We start from the raw sequence: 26670 nt of genomic DNA, 5'->3' as shown, positions 1-26670 counted from the left end.
GTCAGAACCGGCATCGCCGTACCGTCGAGGACTACTGTTCGTGTATTCTCTCTGGGGGACGCGGATGCGGATCCCCGTGGGCTGACCCGACGGAGGGAACCGTTCCTTTTAAGTCCGAGGGCCGAACCAGCTGTGCTGATTCGGCCAGGCTGCCCGTAAAGAAGCCCGGTTACACCCGCTGGTGGGCTGGGGGACGCTGACGCGGATCCCCGTGGGCTGATCCAACGCAGGGAACCGTTCCTTTTAAGTCCGAGGGTCGAACCAGCTGTGCTGATTCGGCCAGGCTGCCCGTAAAGAAGCCCGGTTACACCCGCTGGCGGGGTGAACCGGAAGCTTCGCGGTCTTACGCCTGCCTGAAGAGGCCTTCTCGCATTTCTCCCTGCGAGGGTTATATCTGCGTCTGGAGGATGGCCTTCGTGGTGAGAAAAAACCCTGGGTTGCCGGTCCGGGGAACGCTGCAATACAGACCTGGGAGGCTCCTTCTCGGCGAGGCCCTCAGCTGCAGAAGAGACTGAAAAATACGCTAAGAGACTGGAGAAGAATTAGGGACATTTTTCCCCCACATGGGGTCATCAGAGGAGACGTGGCCTGTGCACCAGGACTCCGTCTCCCCACACACTCTCGAAAGTAGTAATTACCTCGAACTACTTCTTAAGAGTTATTTTCTCCACAATAAACCAACCTCGTCTCCTACTCTGGGTAGGAGAGGGAGGTAGGGAAGCTCTGTCAGGCGAGACGCCCGGCGCTAGTCTTCTTAGGCGAACCCTTCGTCGCCTACTTCTTCTTGGTGCTATACCGCACCCACTCAAACTCCTGGGGAAGAGCAATGGGCACTTCCCCGCAACTGACTTACCTCGTCCCCTACTCTGGGTAGGGGAAGATGGCTGTAGAAGGATCTCTTCGACGAGGCATCGGGAATTAAGTGGCGAGGAGAGGCTCGTCTTCCTATGAGCCTCCTGGATGTATCCTTCCTCTTGGTGCCGAAGTGCACTCACTGTACTACGTTCCAGGACCAGTAGTCCTGACACGTGGTTGAAGGGGAACATAAGCTGCCCCTACACGGCTAACACCGAGGATAAGGGGAGGAAGAATGATTTATCATAAAATTGTTCCCTTCAGCTATTAATTCCTTGAAGTAAATCAAGGAATACTGTTCCATAACGCACACAACGCACGACACAAGCACTTAAGGAAATTAATTAAACACCGGGTAAGCACACGGTTGAAAAGTGAACGCACAGGAACACTTGGGAAAGCACACTGCGAAAAAACACAAGTCCCCACGCTGGGAACACGTGGAACACTAAACGCACACAAAGGATCGAGAGAGACGAAAGTGAGGTGTGAACACCTCGCGACCAAGGAACTTAATGACGAGAATGGCCCAGAGAAGCAGTGACCTGCCCTAATCCTGCCCTCGGGGCGCATTCTTTGGCGGCGGGGGTAGGCCTATATAGAGAACGGAGTAGGGGGGTAACGGCGCCAAAAACCTTGGTCGAAAAACAGAGATCACCAAGTGACTCCAAGAAAAGTAGTTCTCGGTAAGTATTTGTGTTGGAACAAACTGCTATTTACATATTTTTGATAACTTTATGAGAAACTTCAGGCACTTTCCTAAAGAATGAGACCAACTGAACTTTCTATGACGAAAATTAAGGCTGTTAGAGCAATTTAAAAAAAATATATTGCAAAATGTTATTTTCATTAGTAAAATAAATTTTTGAATATACTTACCCGGTGATCATATAGCTGTCAGCTCTGCTGCCCGACAGAAAAACCTAAGGACAAAATACGCCAGCGATCGCTATACAGGTGGGGGTGTACGTCAACTGCGCCATCTGTCGAGCAGGTACTCAAGTACTCCATGTCAACACAGAACCAATTTTCTCCTCGGCCCACTGGGTCTCTATTGGGGAGGAAGGGAGGGTCCTTTAATCTATGATCACCGGGTAAGTATATTCAAAAATTTATTTTACTAATGAAAATAACATTTTTCAATATTAAACTTAGCCGGTGATCATATAGCTGATTCACACCCAGGGGGGTGGGTAGAGACCAGCATTACATGTTGACATTATTATGAGCTAAGTATTTTGTATTTCATTTTAGCAGTTATTCAAAATAACAAACATAAAATAAATAAGTACCTGGTAAGGAAGTCGACTTGAACAATTACTCTGCCTTTTTAAGTACGTCTTCCTTACTGAGCCTCGCGATCCTCATAGGATGCTGAGCGACTCCTAGGAGCTGAAGTATGAAGGGTTGCAACCCATACTAAAGGACCTCATCAAAACCTCTAATCTAGGCGCTTCTCAAGAAATGACTTTGACCACCCGCCAAATCAAGTAGGATGCGAAAGGCTTCTTAGCCTTCCGGACAACCCAAAAACAATAATAAAACATTTCAAGAGAAAGATTAAAAAAGGTTATGGAATTAGGGAATTGTAGTGGTTGAGCCCTCACCCACTACTGCACTCGTTGTTACGAATGGTCCCAGAGTGTAGCAGTTCTCGCAAAGAGACTGGACATTCTTAAGATAAAAAGACGCGAACACTGATTTGCTTTTCCAATAGGTTGCGTCGAATATACTTTGCAGAGATCTATTTTGTTTAAAGGCCACGGAAGTTGCGACAGCTCTAACTTCGTGTGTCCTTACCTTCAGCAAAGCTTGGTCTTCCTCATTCAGATGGGAATGAGCTTCTCGTATTAACAGTCTGATAAAAATAGGATAAAGCATTCTTTGACATAGGCAAAGATGGATTCTTAACTGAACACCATAAAACTTCAGACGGGCCTCGTAAAGGTTTTTTAAATAGAACTTAAGAGCTCTTACAGGACATAAGACTCTTTCTAGTTCATTTCCAACCATACGATAAGTTTGGAATATCGAACGATATTGGTCAAGGCCGAGAAGGCAGCTCGTGTTTGGCTAGAAAACCAAGTTGTAGAACATGTAGCCGTTTCAGATGAGAATCCGATGTTCTTGCTGAAGGCATGAATCTCACTGACTCTTTTAGCTGTGGCTAAGCATATCAGGAAAAGAGTCTTAAAGGTGAGATCTTTCAGGGAGGCTGATTGTAGCGGTTCGAACCTGTCTGACATAAGGAATCTTAGTACCACGTCTAAATTCCAACCAGGTGTAACCAAACGACGCTCCTTCGTGGTCTCAAAAGACTTAAGGAGGTCCTGTAGATCTTTATTGTTGGAAAGATCTAAGCCTCTGTGACGTAAGACTGATGCCAACATGCTTCTGTAACCCTTGATAGTGGGAGCTGAAAGAGATCGTTCTTTCCTCAGATATAAGAGAAAGTCAGCTATTTGAGTTACAGAGGTACTGGTCGAGGATACGGATACTGACTTGCACCAGTTTCGGAAGATTTCCCACTTCGATTGGTAGACTCTAAGGGTGGATGTTCTCCTTGCTCTAGCAATCTCTCTGGTTGCCTCCTTCGAAAAGCCTCTAGCTCTCGAGAGTCTTTCGATAGTCTGAAGGCAGTCAGACGAAGAGCGTGGAGGCCTTGGTGTACCTTCTTTACGCGTGGCTGACGTAGAAGGTCCACCCTTAGGGGAAGTGTTCTGGGAACGTCTACTAGCCATCGAAGTACCTCGGTGAGCCATTCTCTCGCGGGCCAGAGGGAAGCAACTAGCGTCAACCTTGTCCCTTCGTGAGAGGCGAACTTCTGCAGTACCTTGTTGACAATCTTGAACGGAGGGAATGCATATAGATCTAGATGTGACCAATCTAGTAGAAAGGCATCTATATGAACTGCTGCTGGGTCCGGGATTGGTGAGCAAAATATTGGGAGCCTCTTGGTCATCGAGGTTGCGAAGAGATCTATGGTTGGCTGGCCCCAGGTGGCCCAAAGTCTCTTGCATACATCCTTGTGGAGGGTCCATTCTGTTGGAATTATTTGTCCCTTCCGACTGAGACAATCTGCCATGACATTCAAGTTGCCTTGGATGAACCTCGTTACTAGTGAAATGTCTAGACCTTTTGACCAGGTGAGGAGGTCCCATGCGATCTCGTACCATGTCAGAGAGTAGGTCCCTCCTTGCTTGGAGATGTACGCCAAAGCTGTGGTGTTGTCCGAGTTCACCTCCACCACTTTGCCTTGAAGGAGAGACCTGAAGCTTTTCCAGGTCAGACGTACTGCCAGTAGCTTCTTGCAGTTGAAATGCATTGTCCTTTGACTCGAGTTCCATAATCCCGAGCATTCCCTACTGTCTAATGTCACACCCCAGCCTACGTCCGATGCGTCCGAGAAGAGAACGTGGTTGGGAGTCTGAACAGTCAGGGGAAGACCCTCTCTAAGGTTGATATAGTCCTTTCACCAAGTCAGACCAGACTTTATCTTTCCGGAAACCGGGATCGAGACCGCTTCTAGCGTCTTGTCCTTTTTCCAGTGAAAAGCTAGATGGTATAGAAGAAGACGGAGGTGTAGTCTTCCTAGTGACACAAATTGATCCACGGATGACAGTGTCCCTACCAGACTCATCCACAGCCTGACTGGGCAGCGTTCCTTCTTCAGCATCTTCTGGATGGATAGCAGGGCTGGGGGTTGATCATCTTGTTCAGCAACGTCCTCATCAGAGGGTTCCTCATCCGAAACTGATGAGGAAACGGCAACGGAGTGGGCAACGTCTGACTCGCTGAATCCGGTCGCACTGGTGGATGCGTGACGGAGCCGGACGCAATATCATGGTACTGCTGCACAGTCTGTGAACTGTCAACAACCATGGGTGCGCGAGGAAGTACAGCGTCAACCCGAAACTGTCTAGACTGTCTGGGTTGTGCAGTCAACACCCCACCGGGTTGCTGAGGTTGACGCACTGCGTCACAACAAGTCACCTCTGCTGGTTGTTGAACGTCTTCCTAGTGACACACTGAACGTCAACAACCACCTCCGAGCGTCGCTTAACGTCAACGTGCGACTGGCAACCCACACTGGGTCGCATCGGTGGAGGAACCACCTCAACTGGCAGACGCGAGTAGGATACCTCAGCGTCAACAGGGCGCACAACCAACCGGTTGGAAGGTTGTTGGCCAGAAGGTTCTTCTCCGTATTTAAGTCCTCTATCAAGGACACAAGCTTGGACTGCATGTCTTGCAGCAAAGCCCATTTAGGGTCTACGGGAGCAGGTGTGGCAACAGACGGGGTTAGCGACTGAGGCGGAACCATTTACCATCCCTGGAAGCCTTGTTATGTGTGACATAATAGTACAGCAAAACTTCAAAGGCTCGACAAAAGTTGAGAAGTTGACCTGTAAACAACTTGGAGCGTCTCCTGGCTAGGCGCCAGGGCGAGTCTACCAGAATTGAGAAGTCTACCTGGGCAGAGGCATGAACTCCCAAGCCGAGAACTTCTCTCGTGTCCTATCAGACTCTCGCTCTATAAGCCAGTTTACAAGAAGGGAAATCAAAGGCTGTATCCCTAAAACTCCTCCTGGTGCAAAAACCAGTCGCCTAGCCAACGTAACGCTCTCTAGGGGAGCGAGAGAGCACTAGCTTAACAACAACGGCTTCGAAGTAGCTAGGCCTAGTGTAAGTTCTGACGTTAGGTGAACAAGGAGCAGCAGTTACAAGATCCGGACGAAGATCCTTAAAAAATCATCATGATTTAATTAAAGTCCATAGGAGACTAAGCAGCTTAAGGCTCCTCTCCAAATGACAGAGTCCTCAAAGGAATATCAGTAGGAGGGAGAACAGCACTTTCTCATCTACAGGAACCTTGTCCGAGAAAAGCTAGGTTATCTCAGTGAGGGTCTCACTGGTGCATTAGCAGCAGACCAGAAGGCAACGTTATGTAACTGCTTGACAGTCTGTGAACTGTCAAAAACTGAACTGTCAACCACAACAGGTGCGTGAGGACATACAGCACTGGTGCATTAGTAGCAGACCAGAAGGCAACGTCATGTAACTGCTTGACAGTCTGTGAGCTGGCAACAACCATAGCTGTGTGGGGAAGCCTCTACTCCTGACTGACTAGTCTGCTGCGGGCGAGTAGCGGTAACCACAGTGGGTTGTGGAGGTTGAAGCACAACATCAAAACAAAGCAACTTAACTCCACCCTCCTGTTGTTGTGGTAACTCGCGAACGTCAACGGAGTGTAGCGTGCGTCTGTGAACGTCAACGTGCGGCTGGCAGGGTACACTGCGCATGGGTGGTGGAACTCTCACAGGCGGAGTGCGGGAGCAGGTAGCGTCAGCGTCTACTGTACGCACAACCGTGGTTGGTTGTAGGCTAACGGGTGCAGCGTCAACCTTCTCCGCACGATACTCCTGCATAAAAGATGCTAACTGTGTCTGCATAGACTGTAGCAAAGACCACTTAGGGTCTACAGCAGCAGGTGCGGCAACAGACGGTGTTACTGCCTGTTGCGGTACCGCTTTGCCTCTCTTAGGAGGTGTGCAGTCATCGGAAGACTGCAGCGAGTCCGAACTGACCCAGTGGCTACACCTGGGCCGTTGGACTTGCGCAGAAGGGACCGACTTGCGCTTAATAAGCTGCGAGACCTTGGTCCAAGGTTTCTTACGAGAAACCTCTTCCGCAGACGAGAAGTAAATGGGCTCTCTCGTCTTTGTGTGGGTGGGGCGATCTTGGGTAGATACGCCCGAAACCACGGAGGGAAACATCTGTTCGTTGATCAAGGCCTGACGAACCCATAAGTCGTTCGACATTACTTCTCCCCTGGGCTTGGGAGCTTACAAGAGGTCCCGGACTCGGTGAACGACAGGCACGAACAGACGAACCCTCGGACGCAACACTGTAACACTTTGCGCATATCACTTTATCACTTCGATTTTCTGTTTTGCACTTATTTCACTGAAATCGAAACTTTTACTGATTTCTACCTGAAACACGCAATCCTACCCTTCATTAAAAGGTAGTAATTGCGAAAACAGTCGTATAATGCAACAGAAAACATATATAAAGATAAAGAATTCAGTGGCTGGGAAAGAGACTAAACACTAGTTCAAATAAACTACGTTTACAATCTCTCACCGCACATAGCCTGGGGACAAGAATAAAACCCTAGAAACGTTTTACCTTCTTCCCCGTACAGCGACTAGGGAGGAGAGTAACACGAGAACAACGTTACCCGCTTGAACGGAACGTTTTTTCTCCTCTCTCTCCCTCCGTCTCTATCTCTCTCTCTCTTTCTCTCTTGATTTCGCACCTGAGAGAAGAGCCCAATTATATATCGTCAAAACATGTTATTTGGCTAAAGGAAAAAACTGAAAGGTTTTCCAAATAAAAAGTTCCTTTAATTTAGAATTTAAACCATTTAAGCTAAGAAAGAATGAACGAAACGTCAGAATCGGTTTACTCTTACTGCAAAGTGAAACCGTGATACACTCTCTCTCTATCGTAACGATAGAGCGCATGTTGAACGTCCTGAACGTCAACAACTGCGTAGTCTAAAAAACTAAACGTTAGTTCATCTTTGAAAACAGTACGAGACTATCAAAGAAATTCTTTCATAAAACATTAAATTTAAAAAGTTTTAAATTCTTTAAAGGCTAAATACGATATAACGGGCTCAACGTTGATTAACTTCGGTTCCAAGTTAGGACCGCCTACTATCAGGAAAGGTCGCATATAAACAAAACATAAAAATTTCTTTTTATATGTTTATAAAAAATGGAAAGTTAATCGAAGAGGCCTAATAAAGGCGGAGAGATATAAAATATATAGATCTATAACGTGTTAAGCAAAATTACTAAAAACCTAAACACACTTCCGTCTAAGGGAAGGGTCGGCCATTTAAAAGTGAAAGAGAGTCCATACTCTCTTTGTCACCATAATTAAATCTATCCAAAACGAGTTCAAGTTTTGAGATGAAGATAAAACCCCTGCATAGCGAAAGCTCAAAACTGGAATAGTGTACTTCACCAAATAGTTGTGAAAACAAATCCAGTTAGTAACAGCGTATTTAGTAGGTCTTGCCAGTGGCACGACAGAGAGAAAATTGGTTCTGTGTTGACATGGAGTACTTGAGTACCTGCTCGACAGATGGCGCAGTTGATGTACACCCCCACCTGTATAGCGATCGCTGGCGTATTTTGTCCTTAGGTTTTTCTGTCGGGCAGCAGAGCTGACAGCTATATGATCACCAGCTAAGTTTAATATTGAAAAATGTGCTTGAAGTTATCAAAAATATGCAAAAAATGTAAATAGCAGGTTTTTTCACGAACGTACCAGTACGTCCATGGGGGTAAAGGGATGAGTTTTATGAAACGTACCAGTACGTCCTTTGGGGGTAAAAGGGTTAAAGAGGGTAAAGAGCTAAATATGATCATGGATTAGAAGAGAACATGACAGAAAGAAATTTAACTGGGAGTGGGGGTTCAAGAGTTTACTGTACTGTATATAGTTTCTATAATAAAAAAAAACTGTTAATTTCTAAAAAGTTATTTTTTATACATTCACTCAAAAGCATCAGGTCATGTAGGCGATCCCTTTAAGACCTATGTACCTACTTATTTACCTTTATGTCAAAAATTCCAGCTAAAGCTATTTAGTATAGTAGCCCACACATACTGACCATTTTCCCTGATTTTCTGAGGAATAAATTTTCCGTATTTCTTATGTACTACAATATATGGGATTCAGACATAAAAGTTAGCGGTAGGTTTCTTTAAGACATACTCTACTTTTTTATATATCTACAATTTTTACATTATGATTACAATGAAAGCTGCATAAAGTGTAAAAAGATGATAAATAGATTAAAGGTGTTAAATTTGCCAAGTAAGAGATATGAGAATACACTAATGCTAACCAGTCTTGCTCATGAGTCTCTTTCTACATGTGTATTGAAATCTTGCCAATTATTTACCACCAATATATCATGAATTTGCTATTCTTTTATTCATAATTTCATTCTTATCTCAAGTTCCTAATTGCCACAGGGAAAAAAGCATGAAACTCTATGTGGGGATTGTGATGTCTCCCTCATATATAGGAAAAAGATTTGGTACGAAAATGAGGAAAATCAGATATATAATTATTTGCCACCAAACAATATAAAATGCTTCCAAGTGGCAGATATAAAGTGCCTGAGAATGACATAAGTCACTTGGCACTCTGCCTTTGAGTTGCTGTCAGAAAGCAAAAAAGACAGTGAAAGAAATGGAAGACTTGATCATAGCCATATTTTACCACCATGCTAGCACTGATGATTCTCCCAAACACCATGATTCATTGTTTTTATAATAAAGCAACATCAGACGCAGACATTTCTAGTCCACTGCAGGACAAAGGCCTTAGTCATGTCCTTATTAATGTCTGGAGTTTGGCCAGTTTTCATTATCACACTGGCTAACTGCAGATTGGTGATGGTGGGAGACTTTTGTCTAATTGCTCACAGCAAACCAACCTATTATAGGTGACCCTGGTAGTACAGCTTTGCTGATCATGGCAATACACAAACCCTTTCACCCCATTAGGTATCCCACCAGGAAAGGTTACAAAGAAGTATTGTCACAGAAACTCAAACCAAAAAGTTATAAACATATGGTCATCTATTTTAGATTAAACAAAAATGAAAAAAGGGCTGTATTGAAAGCATTTAGGAAGATGGACTGGGATGATTTCTTCCATAAATTTCTGATGGGGAAAAACTCCAAACCCTAAGGAGTCAATCTATGACAAAATATGGTACAGGCTTTCAAAGGTAAAACTCTTTGGAGTAAAAACTGTATAAAATGACTAGGTTTAAAGGCTCATCATTAATGGAAGGGACAAGGGACAGTGACAATGCCCTAGAGGCTGACTACTCATGCATATGATCAGTGCCCAAGACCACTCTCCACCTCAAGGAAAGCCAGGCAAAGGCTGTTAATGACTCAGCATGTAGAACTATAGGCTACCACAAAAGTCCCTCTTTAGCTCACAAGGATGGTAAAGTTACTATCAAGCTTGATGACTTGAACACCAGTCCAGCCGATTGCCAGGTAGGGATGTTTCTAATAGGTCACCACAAACCTAAACATGTAAGCTATCAATTGTCCCAGACTGGACCACTGCATAGAAAAAACTTACATGAAAAGTCTTCGCACTAGGAACCAGTATTTCCTTCCATGACGATCAAATCCCAACGGATCTTGCCGACACAGGTTGCCTGAGGTTTCCATTGGAGAAATACAATCGGTTACTCCTTCAACCTGAAAATATATATTTCTATAGAAACTATTAAACTAGCCACTGGATTCAATCTTACAGAGTGCTTATGACAGTATCATTACTATTTGATGTACTGTACGTAACATGTAATAATTATGGCCAATTAGCGTACAGTATATAGCATGTTTTCCATTAGAATGTAAAAAAATATTTGCCTACAAAATATATCACTTGTAAGTTAGTGCTGTGTACAGTATTGTAAAAAGTATTCGTCGAGAGATACTTTACCTGATGAGCAGTACAAACACTACAAGTCCAATCTTCCATTTCACCAGGTATATCTTGTAATGGCGGGTCAACACAATCTAAATGATACACGGCAGAGCAAGAATCACAGCACAATAAGTCACCAGTTTTATGACAGGCACGGCAATGGTCATCGTAACGTAGTTTACCTTCACTTAACAAATCCTCCCTCACTACTGATGTCTGAAGGAACTGGTCGCATAAAAACTGCAAAACTTGCAACCTAAAACACACAAAAATTTTTTTTTTATTAGTCAACATCAAAATAGTATAGTATTCTTTAAAAACAGTAAACAATATTCACTTACTCTCTACAACTTATTAATCTATACAACAGTAAAACCATGCTGACATGCCAATGAAACTTTACAATTCAAAATAAATTCTTTTCCATATGTAATGCATTGTACAATATTAAACATAACAGCATTTCCATACATCAAATTACAATATTGTAATTACACTTCATAGCAATGCAAGGCTATTTTCATGATTACCCATCAAGGAGGGATGCCAATAATGTACAGTCCTAAGGACCATGATGAAACCAACAGGCTTCATAATATGACAGTGATGACAAAATATTACCAACCATCTGCAGACCATAGGAGGAAAACTACGAACTTTGAAAAGGGGAGATATTAAAGTTGAAGAGAAACACGAAAACGATAGAAGCTTTATTCTAAAAGATGAGAATAAATACAAACTGAAGGATGTCCATACATACAGAACACAACATCTGAAACAGTTAAACAAGGATCTTGGAAACAAAGTGGAAGATACCCTACATCCAAAATAGGGAATAGACCTATGTTATAGAGTATATGTAAATGAAAAGTTGACGAAAGGGATTGCTTATGTACAAATGACAAATTCGTATATAATTTGTATTTTTCCTAAAAATACAAACCTTAGCTATTTATCAGGGATTATACTTTCGGCGGAGCTGAAATGACGAGCCATTGGAGGTAGGACTTCAAGGGGGATAGGGCTGGCGGGCAAGTTTGTATAAATAGCTAAGGTTTGTATAGTCAGGAAAAATACAAATTATCTACGAATTTGTCATTTGTTCCGTAACTGGAATACAAACCACGCTATTTATTAGGGGTGACTAACCCATTAGGAACGGTGGACGTCCCTGCCAATCTAGCTTTTGGCTTTACCCGGGGGCTCCTTATCTGAGTATGTTAGTACTCCTGCCCTCGCTAAAACCTTGCTACGCAAGGTGCGCGGCCTACACAAACTGTGAATTGAGACATGCAGAAGTGTGACTGTCTAGGTAAAGTTATTCCAAGTCTATTGTAGGAAAAAACTGATGTAACTAAGACTTTCCCAATACCACCTCACCAGAGTATGGGGACGCAACAGTATTAGCTTAATATTAGGTACACAAGGGAGCATGGTTTTCCTGCAGTGGTTTGAGGTCAGCTTATGCAGAGAACCCAGGATGCTGCTTTCCCAACGAGAGGGTAGGATGAAGAAAATAAGAGCCAGTCAAATCTTTTCATTCACACAGGGGTTATACTTTCGGCGGAGCTGAAATGACGAGCCATTCAAATTTTGCGAGGGTTAACTACCCACACCGCTAGTTACTACCCCGCTAACTAGCAGTGTGGTTAGTTAACCCTCGCAAAATTTTAATGGCTCGTCTAACTAGCAGTGTGGGTAGTTAACCCTCTCAAAATTTTAATGGCTCGTCATTTCAGCTCCGCCGAAAGTATAACCCCTAATAAATAGCGTGGTTTGTATTCCAGTTACGGAACAACTATAAATTAAAAAAACATTTTCTTTAGAAAACCTCAGCAGCAGCCTCTATAGGACCCAGAGGCCAATAATCTCAGTAAGAAAGTACATCTAACACTAAGCAGGATTGTTATTATATTGTTTTCAGAACAGGTAAGTTCATAACTCCGTATGAGGAGGGAAAGTTCCAGCGATGAGGAAATGTCCACTCCTTTCAGTTTAAAGGAATGGGAGCATTTTCTCCCACAAATACTCGAAGAACTTCGCTGTTGCTGGAATAGTGGCACCAAGTGGAGAGGTACCCTTTCTACGACACTAACCAGTGAGGAGAAGCTGGATAGTCTCCAGGTGCGAAGACGTAGCGAAGCTACTCTTTTTGGAAAAAGTTGGTATGTGTCTGTCTGAGTAGATCGTGTCATGGAGGAAGTTTCGATAGGAGCTGCAGAAGATCTGGATACCATTCTGCGTGATGCCATAGGAGTTATGATGGTCATTGAGAGGTTGACCGATGTTCTGGCCTTGTCAAGTACTCTCCTCCTCAAATAGAAAGGGGAAAAGGCGTAAACGTCGATGTTGTCCCACCGTTATTCTGAAATATATCTTATCAGAGAGCCTTGGGGACCGGGACTGGGGAGCAGTATAACAGGAGCCTTAAGTTCAGGGACGATGCGAACAGATCCACAGTCAGAGAACCCCACAAAGTCAGGACTTTGTTGGTTACTAGATGATCCAAAGACCATTCAGTACCCACTATCTGAGTTACTCTGCTCGGATTCTTGGCGAGCACATCCGTTTTGCAGGGAATAAAGCGAGCTGATAGTGAAACTGAGTGAACTTCTGCCCATCTCAGTATCTCTACTGCCAAATGGGATAGGGCTGTGAAAAAGTACTTACTTGCTTGATGATGTAAGCCACCTCTATGGTGTTTTCGCTCATTACCACCACTGAATGACCCACAAGAAACTGATAGAACTTTTGAAGGACCAGACAGATGGCCTTCATCTCTAAGAGATTTATGTGAAGTTACTTTTCGAACTCTGACCAAAGGCCTAAGGTTGCGTGATGCAGCACGTGAGCCCCAACCCTTCTTTCGACGCATCGGAAAACAACAACAAGTCCAGGGGAAGGACGAGAAGATTGACACCCTTCAACAGATTCTCGTCTGTCACCCACCACTCCAGATTCGTCTGCTCCTCTGGTCCTGTGAAGATCAGTGTCCGGGGAATCTAAGGCCTGAATCCCGTTGGGCTTTTGTTGCCATTGGAGGGATCATATCCTGAGACGGCTGTTGAGAACTAGACGGGTTAGATATGATGGGTTTCTGAGGTAACATGGTCGCCTCTGGGCTGGGAGCTCTTCTCATCTGAAAAAAGGCCTCACTACCCTGTCATCTGATGGGAAGGATTTGTGGAGGTTGGTGTTTATTATCATTCCTAGGTATACCAGTCTTTGCGTGGGAAGCAGGGATGACTTCTCGAGGCTTACCATGGACCCCAGATCTTGGCAAAGCCTCAGTAGTTTGTCTTGGTGCTGACGAAGGATTGCCAACAAGTCGGCTAGAATCAGCCACCAGCCAGTCGTCCAGGAAACGTAAGAGATGGATGCCGGTTCTATGATTCCAGGATGACACTAGGGCGAACACTTGTGAGGACCTGGGGTCCTTGAGGAGAGACTAAAGCACAGCCCGTTGAACTGATATTTCTTGTCATCTAGACTTAATCTCAGAAACTTTCTTGAAGACAGATGGATTGAAATTTGGAAGCATGAATCCTTTAGGTTCAGCGTGTACCTGAAGTCCGTGGTCTTACCACTTGTCTGGCCTTGTCCAACATGGTGTGGACTTCGGCCCAAAGGGCTAGCTCCTTTGCGGATCCCTTCGCATAGGAGCTCATTGATGATTGATTGATTATGAGTTATCTGGCATCCTGACATCTAAGGTCATTGACCCCGATATTATTTGTTATAAATAAATAAATGAATATCAATTCAGTTTAAACAATAAAAGCTAAAATATCCTTATAACAGTTAGATAGCTTTCAGAAAATCTGTTTCTGAAATGAATTTAAAAATACCATTATTTTTGTACGACACATCATGTCCGAGAATCTTGGCAAGGATGAACCAGCCATCCTCACTTTGAGCCTCAAACAGATGTGTACTTCTTTCAGTAATTTAAGTGGGTCATTCGATTAACGAATGCCTCACTGTCAAGGGTACCAAACAGTCGTCGCAATATGGTTGGTGTTGGCCATTTAGCAGAAACTTGTGTGTCAACCAAGTGTGACCAATGCGGAAACGACAAAGAGACTTCCCTCACTTTCGGGGCATCATGTTATACCTCCAAGAAGATATGATATTTGTTAATTCTCTCATTTTATTGCCATTTAGATTATCCTAGTGCGGTTGCCAATTATTATGAAACAATTTCTTGATGGTAGGTAGGAAATCATTACAGGGAATGGGATACCTTCTTGGTAGCAACTCGGATGCAGCCTTCTTCGCCAGTAAATCTGCCTTCTCATTCCCAGACACACCTACATGTGCAGGAACTCAACAAAATCAAACCATTATACCTCTCAGTCCAATAATAAAAATCCATTCTAAAATCTTTAAAAATAAAGGGTTACTAGTATTAAAAACCAATGAAGGGAGAGATGAGTGAACGAGATGCGATACTGTACCCTGAACGTATCACGGAGATTGTCTGGGGTTCGGTCACGAGCTGCATTTTGTAGTACTCGATGAGGACTTTTTAGGGTCCCTGGACTCTTTACTCGGAGAGAAGGCCTCTAGCACCGAAGGTATAGGTGTTACAGTCTTCTGTTGGCCACCCTTAGAGGAAAGGGTGGAATCCTCCCCGGGTTTTGAAACTTCTCTGAGATGCCTCAGGATTTCCTTAAGAAGCAAAGGCTGGAAAGTCGGATAAGAACTCTCCCCTCTGAGAGAACTTGGTCTGAACTGATGGAGAAGTTGGCCAGGCAACGCTTGACCTTACCTTGGATGAGAAATCAACACAATATCGTGTTCAAAATAGAAATAAATTTCTATCTCATATTGGGATCGAACCCTATCCCCTTCAAATGAGAGCCAGGTTGTTTCCAACCATGCCACCCGAGGCTGTGGTGATGCTGTTCCTTAGAACGTCGCTGTTCTGGTGAACGTTGACGATGGTCAAGGGCTGGTTTCCGTGGCCGCTGTACAGTCGAAGAGTCCTCGCGAGTAGTCACCTGTCGACGAGCTGCTGATGGGGACTGTTGTTCGCCTGCCAATTGTTCAGTGGATCGGTGCGATGGAAAAGAGCTGCTGTCGTTTTCCTTCCAATATCTCTGGGGGACGTTGAGCAGAGGGTGACTGGTGAATAGTTGAAGGCTGCTGAGTGGTGAAATGCCAGCAAACAGCAATCAGTGAGTTGATGGTAAGCAGCGAACCATAGGGGAGCGGCAAATGGCTAACCGTTATTGAGAAGCGAACAGCTAACCATTAGTGAGAGGCGAATAGCTTACCATTGGCAAACAGCGAACTGATGGTGACTGATGAGTAGTCGAAGGTTGCCTGGTGAGTTGGTGAGTGGTGATCTGTCGTCCATCGAGTTGGTGATCGAAGAGGCGAAGGTGAACGGCGAACCACTACATAAGTCTGCGAGCAGCTAACCATTGCCAAATGGCGAATGGCTGCATGCCAATGGGTCATCGAAGGATGAGCAACCGGGTGGCTGGAACCAACCAGAGTTACGAACCAGAGTTCGTTGGCGAGCAGGTGGCAAGAAGAGTTGGTCTGACGAGAGCTGTAAGGCGGGTGAACGACAAGACAATGGAGAGTCTGAGGTCACAGGCAAAAGGCGATCAGCGAAATGCCTATTGGCGATCAGTAATTTGGAGATCGACGATGGGTGAAAGCATATGCAGACAATCGGCGAACGGCATGGTGATCAGCGATCGGCAATCACCAACTTGTGATCGCAAGGTAGGCTGATGATCGCTTGAGCTGGTGATTGGCGTGCCGACGATCAGAGCCCAGCAAAATAGGCGAGCTGATGGATGATCGGATAAGCTGAGGAACAGCAGTATAATTCGACGATAGACTAGTTGGCGATCGGCGAGCCAGAGATTGGCGATCTGAGATCTGAGACAACGCTCGGAGTGCTAGCGATGTGAAAAAATTAATACTATCGTTAGGAAAAATACAATTTATTTGTTATTTTTTCATTATATATGTGTTCTCTGTTATATATATTTTTGGTCCTAACATTTGTCTGACGAAATTCCTTTTTGCAGCACGCCCTACTCCCTGTAGGGTTTGGAGAGGCAACTAGAATGTGAGTCAAGCCATGGCACAAGTAAAATAATTGGAAGGGTACTGCATTATCCTGCACCTGTTTATGTGGCTTATCAGCTTGATAAGAAAAAACTGGTATTGTAAATATTTCTGCCCTGCTACACGAGTCACTTCCCAAACTTGTAATTGACGTCAGTGCTTACTGAAAGTGACCAGTGACCTACCTAGATTTTAGAAAAAAAATTTTAAAGGGTGTCATAAACATTAATGGTTTGCGGGATTGAAGTGGCATATCTGGTCATAGGCCCAAGAAGTGAATTCAGATGTTAGGAGGAGAGTGACTGTGTTCGAGTTTGGTCTGAGCGGTTCTAGAGTTATCAGGGCCCCTTCCGAGAATGAGAGACTTGGGCTCTGCTGTTGTTGACAGAAGGTTTTTGGTGACAAGGGAATCTTGTCACAGTGCAGGTTTGCAATTGGAGATTTCCTGGACATTGCTGTTGTAGGCCTACAGAGACCTGCACAGCGTCGTATGCGGCCATACTGTTCCGCGGTTAAGAATTATTTAGGTAACTTTGCAGCTTAGTGGTGGACAGAATATTGATGCAGACAGTGTTGCTTTGAGGGAAAATTATTGCAGTACAGTATTTTTCACAGTTATATGTTCTTTATAGATGGTTCATTAGATACTAAGTGTTCAAGTTTATTACTGGTCATTACAGATGTCAAAAAACCATAGTGTTGCGGGGTTCACCTTTAAGCTTAGTTCTGTAGTAATGTTTCTTTTGTTTTGGAGGCTGACTATGTTGAGAATCCTAATATTTCTAAGTCTTTCAAATCCTCAGGTTCTGTAGTCATGATCTTGTAGGATTTTAAAGTTCCGTTTTGTAACTATGCAGTGGTATATCTTGCATGTAACTTAGTATTTTTCTCTTGCTTGTACAATATGCAGTAAGACTATTCTGAAGTGGTCATTTCTTTTGTTCATCTTATCTTGAGGCTGGAGTGTAAAGGGATGCTAATTTTGCCTTTAATTGATTATTTGAATTGACAAAACAATGTTAATGTCTTCCTAACAGCTTATTTTGTTTCATTTACAAATAAATATTTTTTTGTTTTTATGAAGACTGAAATTTATTCCAGTTCCTTACACCATGATGTTCCTTTCTCAGCCACTGTTTTTTTAATCTTTCTAATAAACCATTTATCATAATTTTTTCCTCCCACACTGTCTTGTTGTCAGCATTAAAAAAAAATTCTTTCCCTTTCACCTAATGTTCTGATATTTTTTTCCTAAGTTTAAAACCATCTTACCTAAAGAATATAGAGATATATCTATTAACGCTGCTAACTTCTCAGAAATGAATCAACGATCATCTTACACGTTTATTCAGAAAGGCCAAGGCAAAGGAAGATAAGAAGGAAGTAAGATTCTAGCTGGGTCCCTTGCCCAGTATAAATCAAGGGGTGGTGCCCCATGTTCCGTTCTCCTGACCTGTTACTTAGGTTTTTGGGTATTCCACCATTGTATATTTGTTGTGTAGTGAACGTTGGGGTTGTGGTCGGCATTCGGACACTAGGCAGTTCGGGTGCTACCTCTGGCCACAGTCCACAAACCACTACAGCGATCAACAAACGAATGATTAGAGTAAGGTTCGACGATCGGAGAGTTGGCGATCAGCAAGCTAGCGATTGGAGATTGCCAAACTAGTGAATGGTGAGCTAATGCTCAGCGATCGGCGACCCAGCAATCAGTGAGCTAGCAATCAGTGAGCTAGCGATCAGCAAGCTGACAATTGGCTATCGGTGACCTGGAGATCAGCGATCAGCAAGACTGGAGGTTGACGATTGGAGAAAGATGAGCTAGCAATCAGCGAGTTAGTGATCAGCAAGCTGACGATCGGAGAAAGATGAGCTGAAGATCAGGGATCGGCGAGACTGGAGGTCGACGATCGGAGAAAGATGAGCTGGCAATCGAGCTGGGGATTGGTGAGCTGCAGGTAGATGAGCAGGAGCCTGACGAGCAGTTGATCGCTTAGGAGTTCGACGAGCAGATGGTTGGCGAACAGCTGAATGATGATCTTGAGAAGGGATGTGCCCTTTGGAAGGCCAAACATCCCCTGCTGAAGAGCCGAAGAGGCGTCTTTTTGCCAAAGGCGAAGAAGCACCTCTAAGGCGAGGCGGCGAGGAGTACGGTGTGGTCAACAACCACGGTGACGTACCTCAGAAGGGGCAGGAGGATCAGCAAGCTGATCAGCAGCAGCAGGCCTCCGAAGAGGAGTCTCTATGAGTGGCCTCTCGCGAACAAAAGACTTTCCTCAGATTTTGCTTTGCCCCCGACAGGAGAGTAGACTCAGCATGGGGGGGAGGGGGGGGAGCGAAGTCTTTGGCGAAGAAACAGCATCAGCAATCGGAGATGCAGAAGATGGAGGAAAGTTCTGCCTCAGAAGGGAGGACAACCCAATACCTGGAGAGGATAACTCTCCCTAGGAAAGGAAAGTAGTCCAACACCATGAGGCGGACCTCCGGGCAGCACTCTTTGTTTCCCATCTACAAGCCTTGTTCAAGCTGAAGGTCTGCATCGAGCATTACCTGAGAAAACGTAGCCGGAGCTAGTTCCTCGAGGTTAGTGTGCTGATCAGGAGCTGCCACAGGCACAGGAGAACAGTAAAGTGACAGCAGATTCCACAATAAATTATGTAACAAAGAACCCCCTCAGGAGGAGCACCTTATCTTCGGAAGGTTAAGGTAACCACCAAGAGAACTGATTAAGGACTGCGCACTCCCTTCCCAGCCGACATTGACGGGAGAAGGAGAGCGGCAGCGTAAAAAACTGTAAAACTTTTACAAGGATAACAGTTAATTAATCCAGCTGAGAAAAATAACTACAAGAAAAGACGAAGCTGAAAAGTTAAATTTCAAAGAGTTATAATTCCATTTAATGAAGAAAACCATTTGGAAGAGCAACCTACCCCGCAAACGAGAAAGGTGTTCCCGCCGCCCACGTAAAGTGAGTGACGTTGATCTTGAGAAAGAGCAAGACCGAAGTCAATCTTTGAAAGGGCCGCTCTTCTTTCCCCAGCAGATTCCTACTGAGAACACGCTAAGGGAAGGCGAAGATAACAGAAGAACAAAGGAGTACCTAAAGGATGACGATTTCCTTGTGACGGCGGCCAAGATACACGGAAGGCCATCCGTGAACGGGATGACCGATGTCCAAGGATGAAAGGTCGGAGGGGAAGGTTCTCCGTCCTTGAGAACCTGCCGTACTAACACTGCCACACAAACTGCAGCATTCACTGTAAAGAAAGCTTAAAATATATAAAAATATTACGAATGTTTTCATATACAGTACTGTATATAGAAGAAAAAAAGTTAAAAAGAGAAATCAATGGCAGTCCAAAAATAGGCAAGGAAGAAGAGCAGCAACAACCGCTCTCCCTCGGAACTGCCAAAAGTAAAGTGAAGCACAACCACAGGTGTGAGAGAGAGGGGTAGCTAGCTACCCCCCCCCTCACTATCGGCATGGGTAGTTATTCCTTGCTAAATTCTAATAGCTCGTCCTTTTAGCTTTGCCGAAGTAATACAGTACCCTAATAAATAGCGTTGGTTTGTATTCCAGTTATGAAACAACTCTGTTATTTGATTCAAAAAAGAAAGAAAAGGAGAACCAGACTCCACATCTGTCTCTTGACCATCTGCAATCATAAATGCTGAAGAAAAACCAGCCTAAAAGATGTTATGAAATGCATTAGTCAACAATTCTTCATGCTTTGTGGGTGAGGTAATGGTAAGAGCTCATGGGATAGCAAATTTATCGTTCATTTGTATGGATTACTACATTAAGAGGTGGAAGTCAAATTCAAGAAAGCAATAAGTGGAAAAAGCAGAGCCAAAAGAATACCAGAGGGAGGAGGAAGAATTTAATACATATAATCAACGTCAGACATATAAGGAATGCTTAACGAAGAGGCAGAGGGAGCATCAGAAGTAAGATGCAAGCACAATGGGAACACCTGATATAGAAGAGCACAGGGTTAAGGAATGGAATTAGGCTAGTGGAGTATCCTGCCATCCCAAAGGTGTGCAAGAGGTGAAACCTTTACAACAAGACTGCACTGTATTTTTTCTCAACTGAAACAGGTTTTGAAAAAAAAAAAAAAAATCTCCAAATGAAGTATAATGACATCTCTTTAAGGGGAAACAAGTAGCTCGAGCATAGAGAGATGGTGAAAGTGCTCACATCAAGCCAGGAAAGTATCGAGCCTACAAGAGGTAAATGAATAGCAGATTCCACTTCTCGGTCAGCTGATGGAAACTGACAGATACAATTGGGAGCATAAAAGCTTTCATAAGTTCAAACATACTTATCACATAAAATGAACAAGATCTAAAGATGCAGTACATTATCTATATAGTAAGTATGGCCTACAAACAAATGGGGAGGGAAGAGAGATTGCTGGACAGAGGGACTGGGTCAAAAAATGAATTCTTGATCATTAGAAAACACTGGTGGGGCCAGAATTAGTTGAATACTTTCCCCTACTGTATGCTTAGTGTCAATTTCTCTCAATCATAAGCTTGTCTTGCAGATAATATAACATGAGACCCAACAAAACTGTCACACTCATCACCATATCTTGAACATGAAATGTGGATCAATGCTAGCGTTAAACTGATAAGCCGTGTTATAGCTCACGATATTGTATTCTAGAAGAATTGCAAAACAAACATACCAGGAAATGACAATATGAAGAACTTTATATGCAAAAACAGAAAGCACTAAATTCCAATATTTGAAGGCTGATGACTGAATATCTTCGGTTGCACGATGTGAGAGGAGAACATTTGTGAGGTGTCCAGGATGGTGTTACCATCTGTTGATGTCATGGGGGAATAAGGGCTATCTAAGGCTAACTCTCTCATATGACAAATTCGAAGATAATTTGTATTTTTCCTAACCATACAAACCTTAGCTATTTACAAAGGGTTTACTTTTAGCGCAGCTGAAATGACGAGCCAATAGTTTTTAACGAGGGTTAATTACCCCCGCGCTAGTTAGCGGGGGGTGGGGAAGGGTAGCTTGCTACCCCTCCCCCCTCCACACACCGGTGACTTGCTTCACTTCACTTAGAGGTAGGACTTGACTTGGGGGTCAGGGATGGCGGGCACATATGTGTAAATAGCTAAGGTTTGTATGGTTAGGAAAAATACAAATTATCTTCGAATTTGTCATTTGTTCCGTAACCGAAATACAAACCACGCTATTTACAAAGGGTGACTTACCCCTTAGGAAGGGTGGAAAGTCCCCAGCCTTACTGACTTCGGCTTGCCCGGGGGCTCGATCCCTTAGTGAGCAGCACTAGAGAGAGGGAGCCCCTGTACCTCACAGGTTCCTAGCATCGCTAGGAACGAGTGGCCTACATAAGTAGTGTGAGGAGGAGAGTGTGACTCGTCCTATGAAGTTGACCTTGAGACCTTCAGATAGGAATTCTAGGATAGGACGTTCCCCATACCACCTCGTCAGGGTATGGGAGACGCAACAGTATTAAGCTTAATACTAGGAGCACAAAGAAGCATGGGTTACCTGCAGAGGTCGAGGTCAGCTATGCGAGGACCAGGATGCTGCTTCCCCAAGAGAGGGGAGAATGAAGAAAGAAGTAAGGGTCAGACATACTCTTTCATTCACACAGACTAAGACCGGGTAACAACGCCCTCAACCTACTGCTACTTGTCCAAAAAGGAGCCTGAGGTTAGACCAGCTGTTGTGCAGCCACCACAGGGCCGATAGAGAACGTATCGAGGCTCCTGTGGGTCACGTCTTGCAGGTAGTGGGCTGTGAAGGTCGTTTGACGCTTCCAGACCCCCGCTTGAAGTACCTGCGTCACAGAGAAGTTTCTCTTGAAGGCCAGGGATGTAGCAATACCCCTGACATCGTGGGCCCGAGGGCGACGTGACGGAGGAGGGTCAGGATTCAGGGCATGGTGGATAACCCTTCGAATCCAAGCAGAGATGGTGTTCCTTGTGACCCTCCTCTTTGTCCTGCCTGTGCTCACAAACAAAGCTCGCACATGAGGACGGACTGCAGCCGTTCTCTTCAAGTAGTACCTCAGACACCTCACTGGGCATAGTAGCAGCTGGTCTGGGTCGTTTGTTACAGAACGGAGACTCGCGATCCTGAAAGAGTCGAACCGAGGATCCGGCACTCCAGGATTCTGAGTCTTGGCCACAAACTCAGGGACGAACCTGAACGTTACCTCCCCCCATCCCCTTGAATGGGCGATGTCGTACGAGAGACCATGAAGTTCACTAACTCGCTTGGCCGAGGCCAAGGCGAGTAGGAAAGCCGTCTTCCAAGACAGGTGGCGATCGGAGGCCTGGCGTAATGGCTCGAAGGGAGGTCTCTTGAGAGACCTGAGAACTCGAACCACGTTCCAAGGAGGGGGTCTCACTTCCGACTGGGGGCAGGTAAGCTCATAGCTACGTATGAGTAAAGAGAGTTCTAGCGATGAAGAAATATCCACGCCCTTCAATCTGAAGGCCAACCTTAAGGCTGAGCGATAGCCTTTCACTGCCGAGACAGAAAGGCGCATTTCTTCTCGCAGATACACAAGGAAGTCCGCTATTGCTGGAATAGTGGCATCGAGTGGAGAGATACCCCTTCCACGACACCAACCACAAAAGACTCTCCACTTCGCTTGGTAGACTCCCTCAGAGGACCTTCGCAGGTGCCGAGACATTCTCTCCGCAACCTGTTGCGAAAAGCCTCTCTCCGCGAGGAGACGCTGGATAGTCTCCAGGCGTGAAGCCGAAGCGAGGCTACGGCCCTGTGAGGGACACCGGAGTGGGGTTGTCTGAGAAGCTCGTGTCGTGGAGGAAGCTCCCTTGGGAGTTCCGTCAGGAGTTGCAGAAGGTCCGGAAACCATTCCGCGTGATGCCATAGCGGAGCTACTAGAGTCATGGAACAGTTGACCGATAGTCTGGTCCTGTTGAGCACCCTTCTCATCAGACAGAATGGTGGGAAGGCGTACACGTCGATGTTGTCCCACCGTTGCTGGAAAGCATCTTGCCAGAGTGCCTTGGGGTCCGGGACTGGTGAGCAGTACAGGGGCAGCTTGAAGTTCAAGGCTGTCGCGAACAAATCCACCGTCGGGGAACCCCACAAAGTCAGGACTTTGTTGGCTATCTGAGGATCCAAAGACCACTCGGTACTCACTATCTGCGAAGCCCTGCTCAGACTGTCGGCGAGCACATTCCTCTTGCCAGGAATGAAGCGAGCTGATAGTGTTATCGAGTGGGTTTCGGTCCACCTCAGAGTCTCTACTGCAAGATGGGATAGCTGTTGTGAAAAAGTGCCTCCCTGCTTGTTGATATAAGCCACTACCGTGGTGTTGTCGCTCATCACCACCACGGAGTGACCCGCCAGGAACCGTTGGAACTGTTGAAGGGCCAGAAAGACGGCCTTCAATTCTAGCAGGTTGATGTGTAGGCACTTTTCTGATTCTGACCAAAGGCCTGAGGCCCTCTGGTTCAGAACGTGCGCCCCCCACCCTTCTTTTGACGCGTCCGAAAACAGAGTCAATTCCGGGGGAAGGACGAGAAGACTCACTCCCTTTCGCAGGTTCTCGTCGGCCAGCCACCACCGCAAGTCCGTCTGTTCCAGAGACCCCATTGGGATCAGAGTGTCCGGGGAATCGGATCCTTGATTCCACCGGGACTTGAGCCGCCATTGAAGGGATCTCATCCTGAGGCGGCTGTTTGGAACCAGACGGGCCAGGGAGGATAGGTGGCCCAAGAGACGCAACCACGATTGGGCGGGGAGTTCTTTTCGCCTGAGGAAAGGTTCCGCCACCCTCCTCAGCCTTGCTATCCGGTCGTCTGATGGAAAGGCTTTGTGGAGATTGGTGTCTATTAGCATGCCTAGATAAACCAGTCGCTGGGACGGCTGCAGAAAGGACTTCTCGAGGTTTACCACGATCCCCAGATCCTGGCAAAGATCTAGAAGCCTGTCTCGGTGTCGAAGAAGGGTCGACTCCGAGTCTGCTAGGATCAGCCAATCGTCTAGGTAACGAAGGAGACGAATGCCGTTCCTGTGCGCCCAAGTCGAAATCAGGGTGAACACTCTGGTGAACACCTGAGGAGCTGTGGAGAGACCGAAACACAGCACCTTGAACTGGTAGATCTTGTTGTCTAGGCAGAATCTCAGGTACTTCCTGGAAGACGGATGGATTGGGATCTGGAAGTATGCGTCCTTTAGATCCAGTGTACACATGAAGTCTTGTGGTCTCACCGCAAGTCTGACTGTGTCTGCTGTCTCCATGCTGAACCGGGTTTGTTTGACAAACCTGTTCAGAGCCGAGAGATCGATGACGGGTCTCCAGTCTCCAGTAGCCTTCTTTACAAGAAAGAGTCGACTGAAGAAGCCTGGAGAGCCGTCCACGACCTCCTGGAGAGCACCCTTCTCGAACATGGTCTTGACTTCGGCCTGAAGGGCCAGCCCCTTTGCCGATCCCATGGCATAGGAGCTCAACGACACTGGATTCGCTGTCAGGGGAGGTTGAGATGACGTGAACGGGACGCGATAACCTTGGCCGATCACCGAGATCGTCCAAGCATCGGCCCCGAGATGTTGCCACCTGCGGACGCAACGCTGAAGGCATCCCCCCACAGGTGGACACGCAGGGGGACTGCCATCCCTAGGGCTTGCGGCCGCGGCCGCCACCCCTAGAAGTCTTGCCTCCCCTGGAGGACTTACCACCCCTCTTGACCTTGGCTGGAAAGGGCTGGGGCTTAGACACCACTTTCTTAGCTGCCGGTGCCTGTTTTGGAGCCTTACGAGGCTGTTGCTGCTGTTGTGGCGGGGCTGGAGGCTTATAGGGCCGAGTTGTAAGGGCCCTGTGGAGGAGGGAGTCCGTGCTGGATTTCCTCCACCTCTCAGCCGTTCGCTCCAAGTCTTGAGGCTCAAACAGGCTCTCCCCCAGGAGGGAGGCATGTCGGAGCCTACACACATCTACGGCGGGGACCTTCGGATGGAATCTCTCGGACACAGCATCGCGACGCTTCAACACCGAGTTGGCCCACAGGGTGGTAACCTGGTGCGCCAAGAACTCGATGGAGCGGGTGCCCGAGAGCAAGAAGGTCTCTAGGGCCTTCCTATTGGTCTCCTTGGACAAGTCCTCAGATCGCAATAGGATGCCCAGAGATCCTAACCAGAAGTCCAGCCACGAAGTGGCCTGCATGGCACACTTAGCGACCTTCTTGTGGTTAAGGATCTCTGCCGCCGAGAACGACACCTGCCGGGCAGAGAGTTTCTCCAAGGGAACTCCCTTCGCCAGCTCCTCCACAGAGTGATGGAGCGGAAGAGCGAGGTTGTGCTCACCCAGGATCTCGAAATACCTCCTCTGCTGAAGGCGAGGAGGAGGGATGAGTTTGTTCCCGGCAGTGGAACGACTGGAGGAGGCAAGAAGTGCGAGCTGAGCATTGGCCCTAGCTCTGGCACTCTTCAGCCCCCGAGACCAGGGCAGAGCTGCACTGGTCTTAGGGGCCTTCCGAACGTCGAACACTTCATCCAGAATTGTGTCTTTGCCTTCACGGGGGGGGATGACTGGATCCGTAAGACTGTTAAGTTGCCTTATCAGGCTTAGGACCTGCCAGAAGGCATGTTCGGACTCTTGCTGTTCTCCTCCCTGTGGGCTGGCAGCTAAGTCTCCTGCCCCAGGAATCTCTTCCTGGGGTGATACGTGGACATTCCCCTGGGTAGTCATGGGTTCCTGTCGAATCCTTGCAGAGGATTTAGGGATGGTCTTGGAATCCTTGGGCTCCCTCCTAGGAGGGATACAGGATCCCAACAACGAGGTTCGAGGGGCCCCTTCCTCACGAGACAATTCTCCTGCCTGAAGCGAAGTCTCCCCCCCTGGTGCCGGGGGGAAGACTACCGGTCCACTGGACTCACCTGAGGACGGAAAGGCCTCGTCCACGGGAGAAGGAGAGAGTACTCGTGCAGGAGAGGGGACCCTCGAGACCGACCTCTTGGGAACCAACTTCGCCCTGGGGGAAGTCACCACGAAGTCCACTCCTCTCTTTCTCTTCAGCGAAGGAGAGACAGCCGCTGGTTTGTTACCCTGGCCGGCGAGTGCTGGTTTCATAACCCTCACTAACGCCCGTGCCAGCGGACCAAACCAAGTCTGCTGCTCAAAGGACACAGAGTCCGAAATCCTCGCTAAG

General features: G+C 46.2%; 1 protein-coding gene across 1 annotated transcript in view; it reads right to left on the bottom strand.

The window, feature by feature from the left end:
• Positions 1-26670, bottom strand: part of E(bx) (nucleosome-remodeling factor subunit NURF301 E(bx)) — a 120752-nt gene that overhangs the window by 77258 nt on the left and 16824 nt on the right. Inside the window, exons 2-3 of the mRNA XM_068392490.1 lie at positions 10414-10654; positions 10045-10166 (exon numbers count right to left, since the gene is read on the bottom strand). Coding sequence (XP_068248591.1) covers positions 10045-10166; positions 10414-10654 — 363 coding nt within the window. The remainder of the gene's footprint in view (positions 1-10044; positions 10167-10413; positions 10655-26670) is intronic.

This window comes from Palaemon carinicauda, chromosome 18, assembly GCF_036898095.1.
Source record: "Palaemon carinicauda isolate YSFRI2023 chromosome 18, ASM3689809v2, whole genome shotgun sequence".
Taxonomy (NCBI): Eukaryota; Metazoa; Arthropoda; class Malacostraca; order Decapoda; family Palaemonidae; genus Palaemon; species Palaemon carinicauda.
Note: the sequence above shows the minus strand (reverse complement) of the source record. Positions and strands in the feature narration are given on the sequence as shown.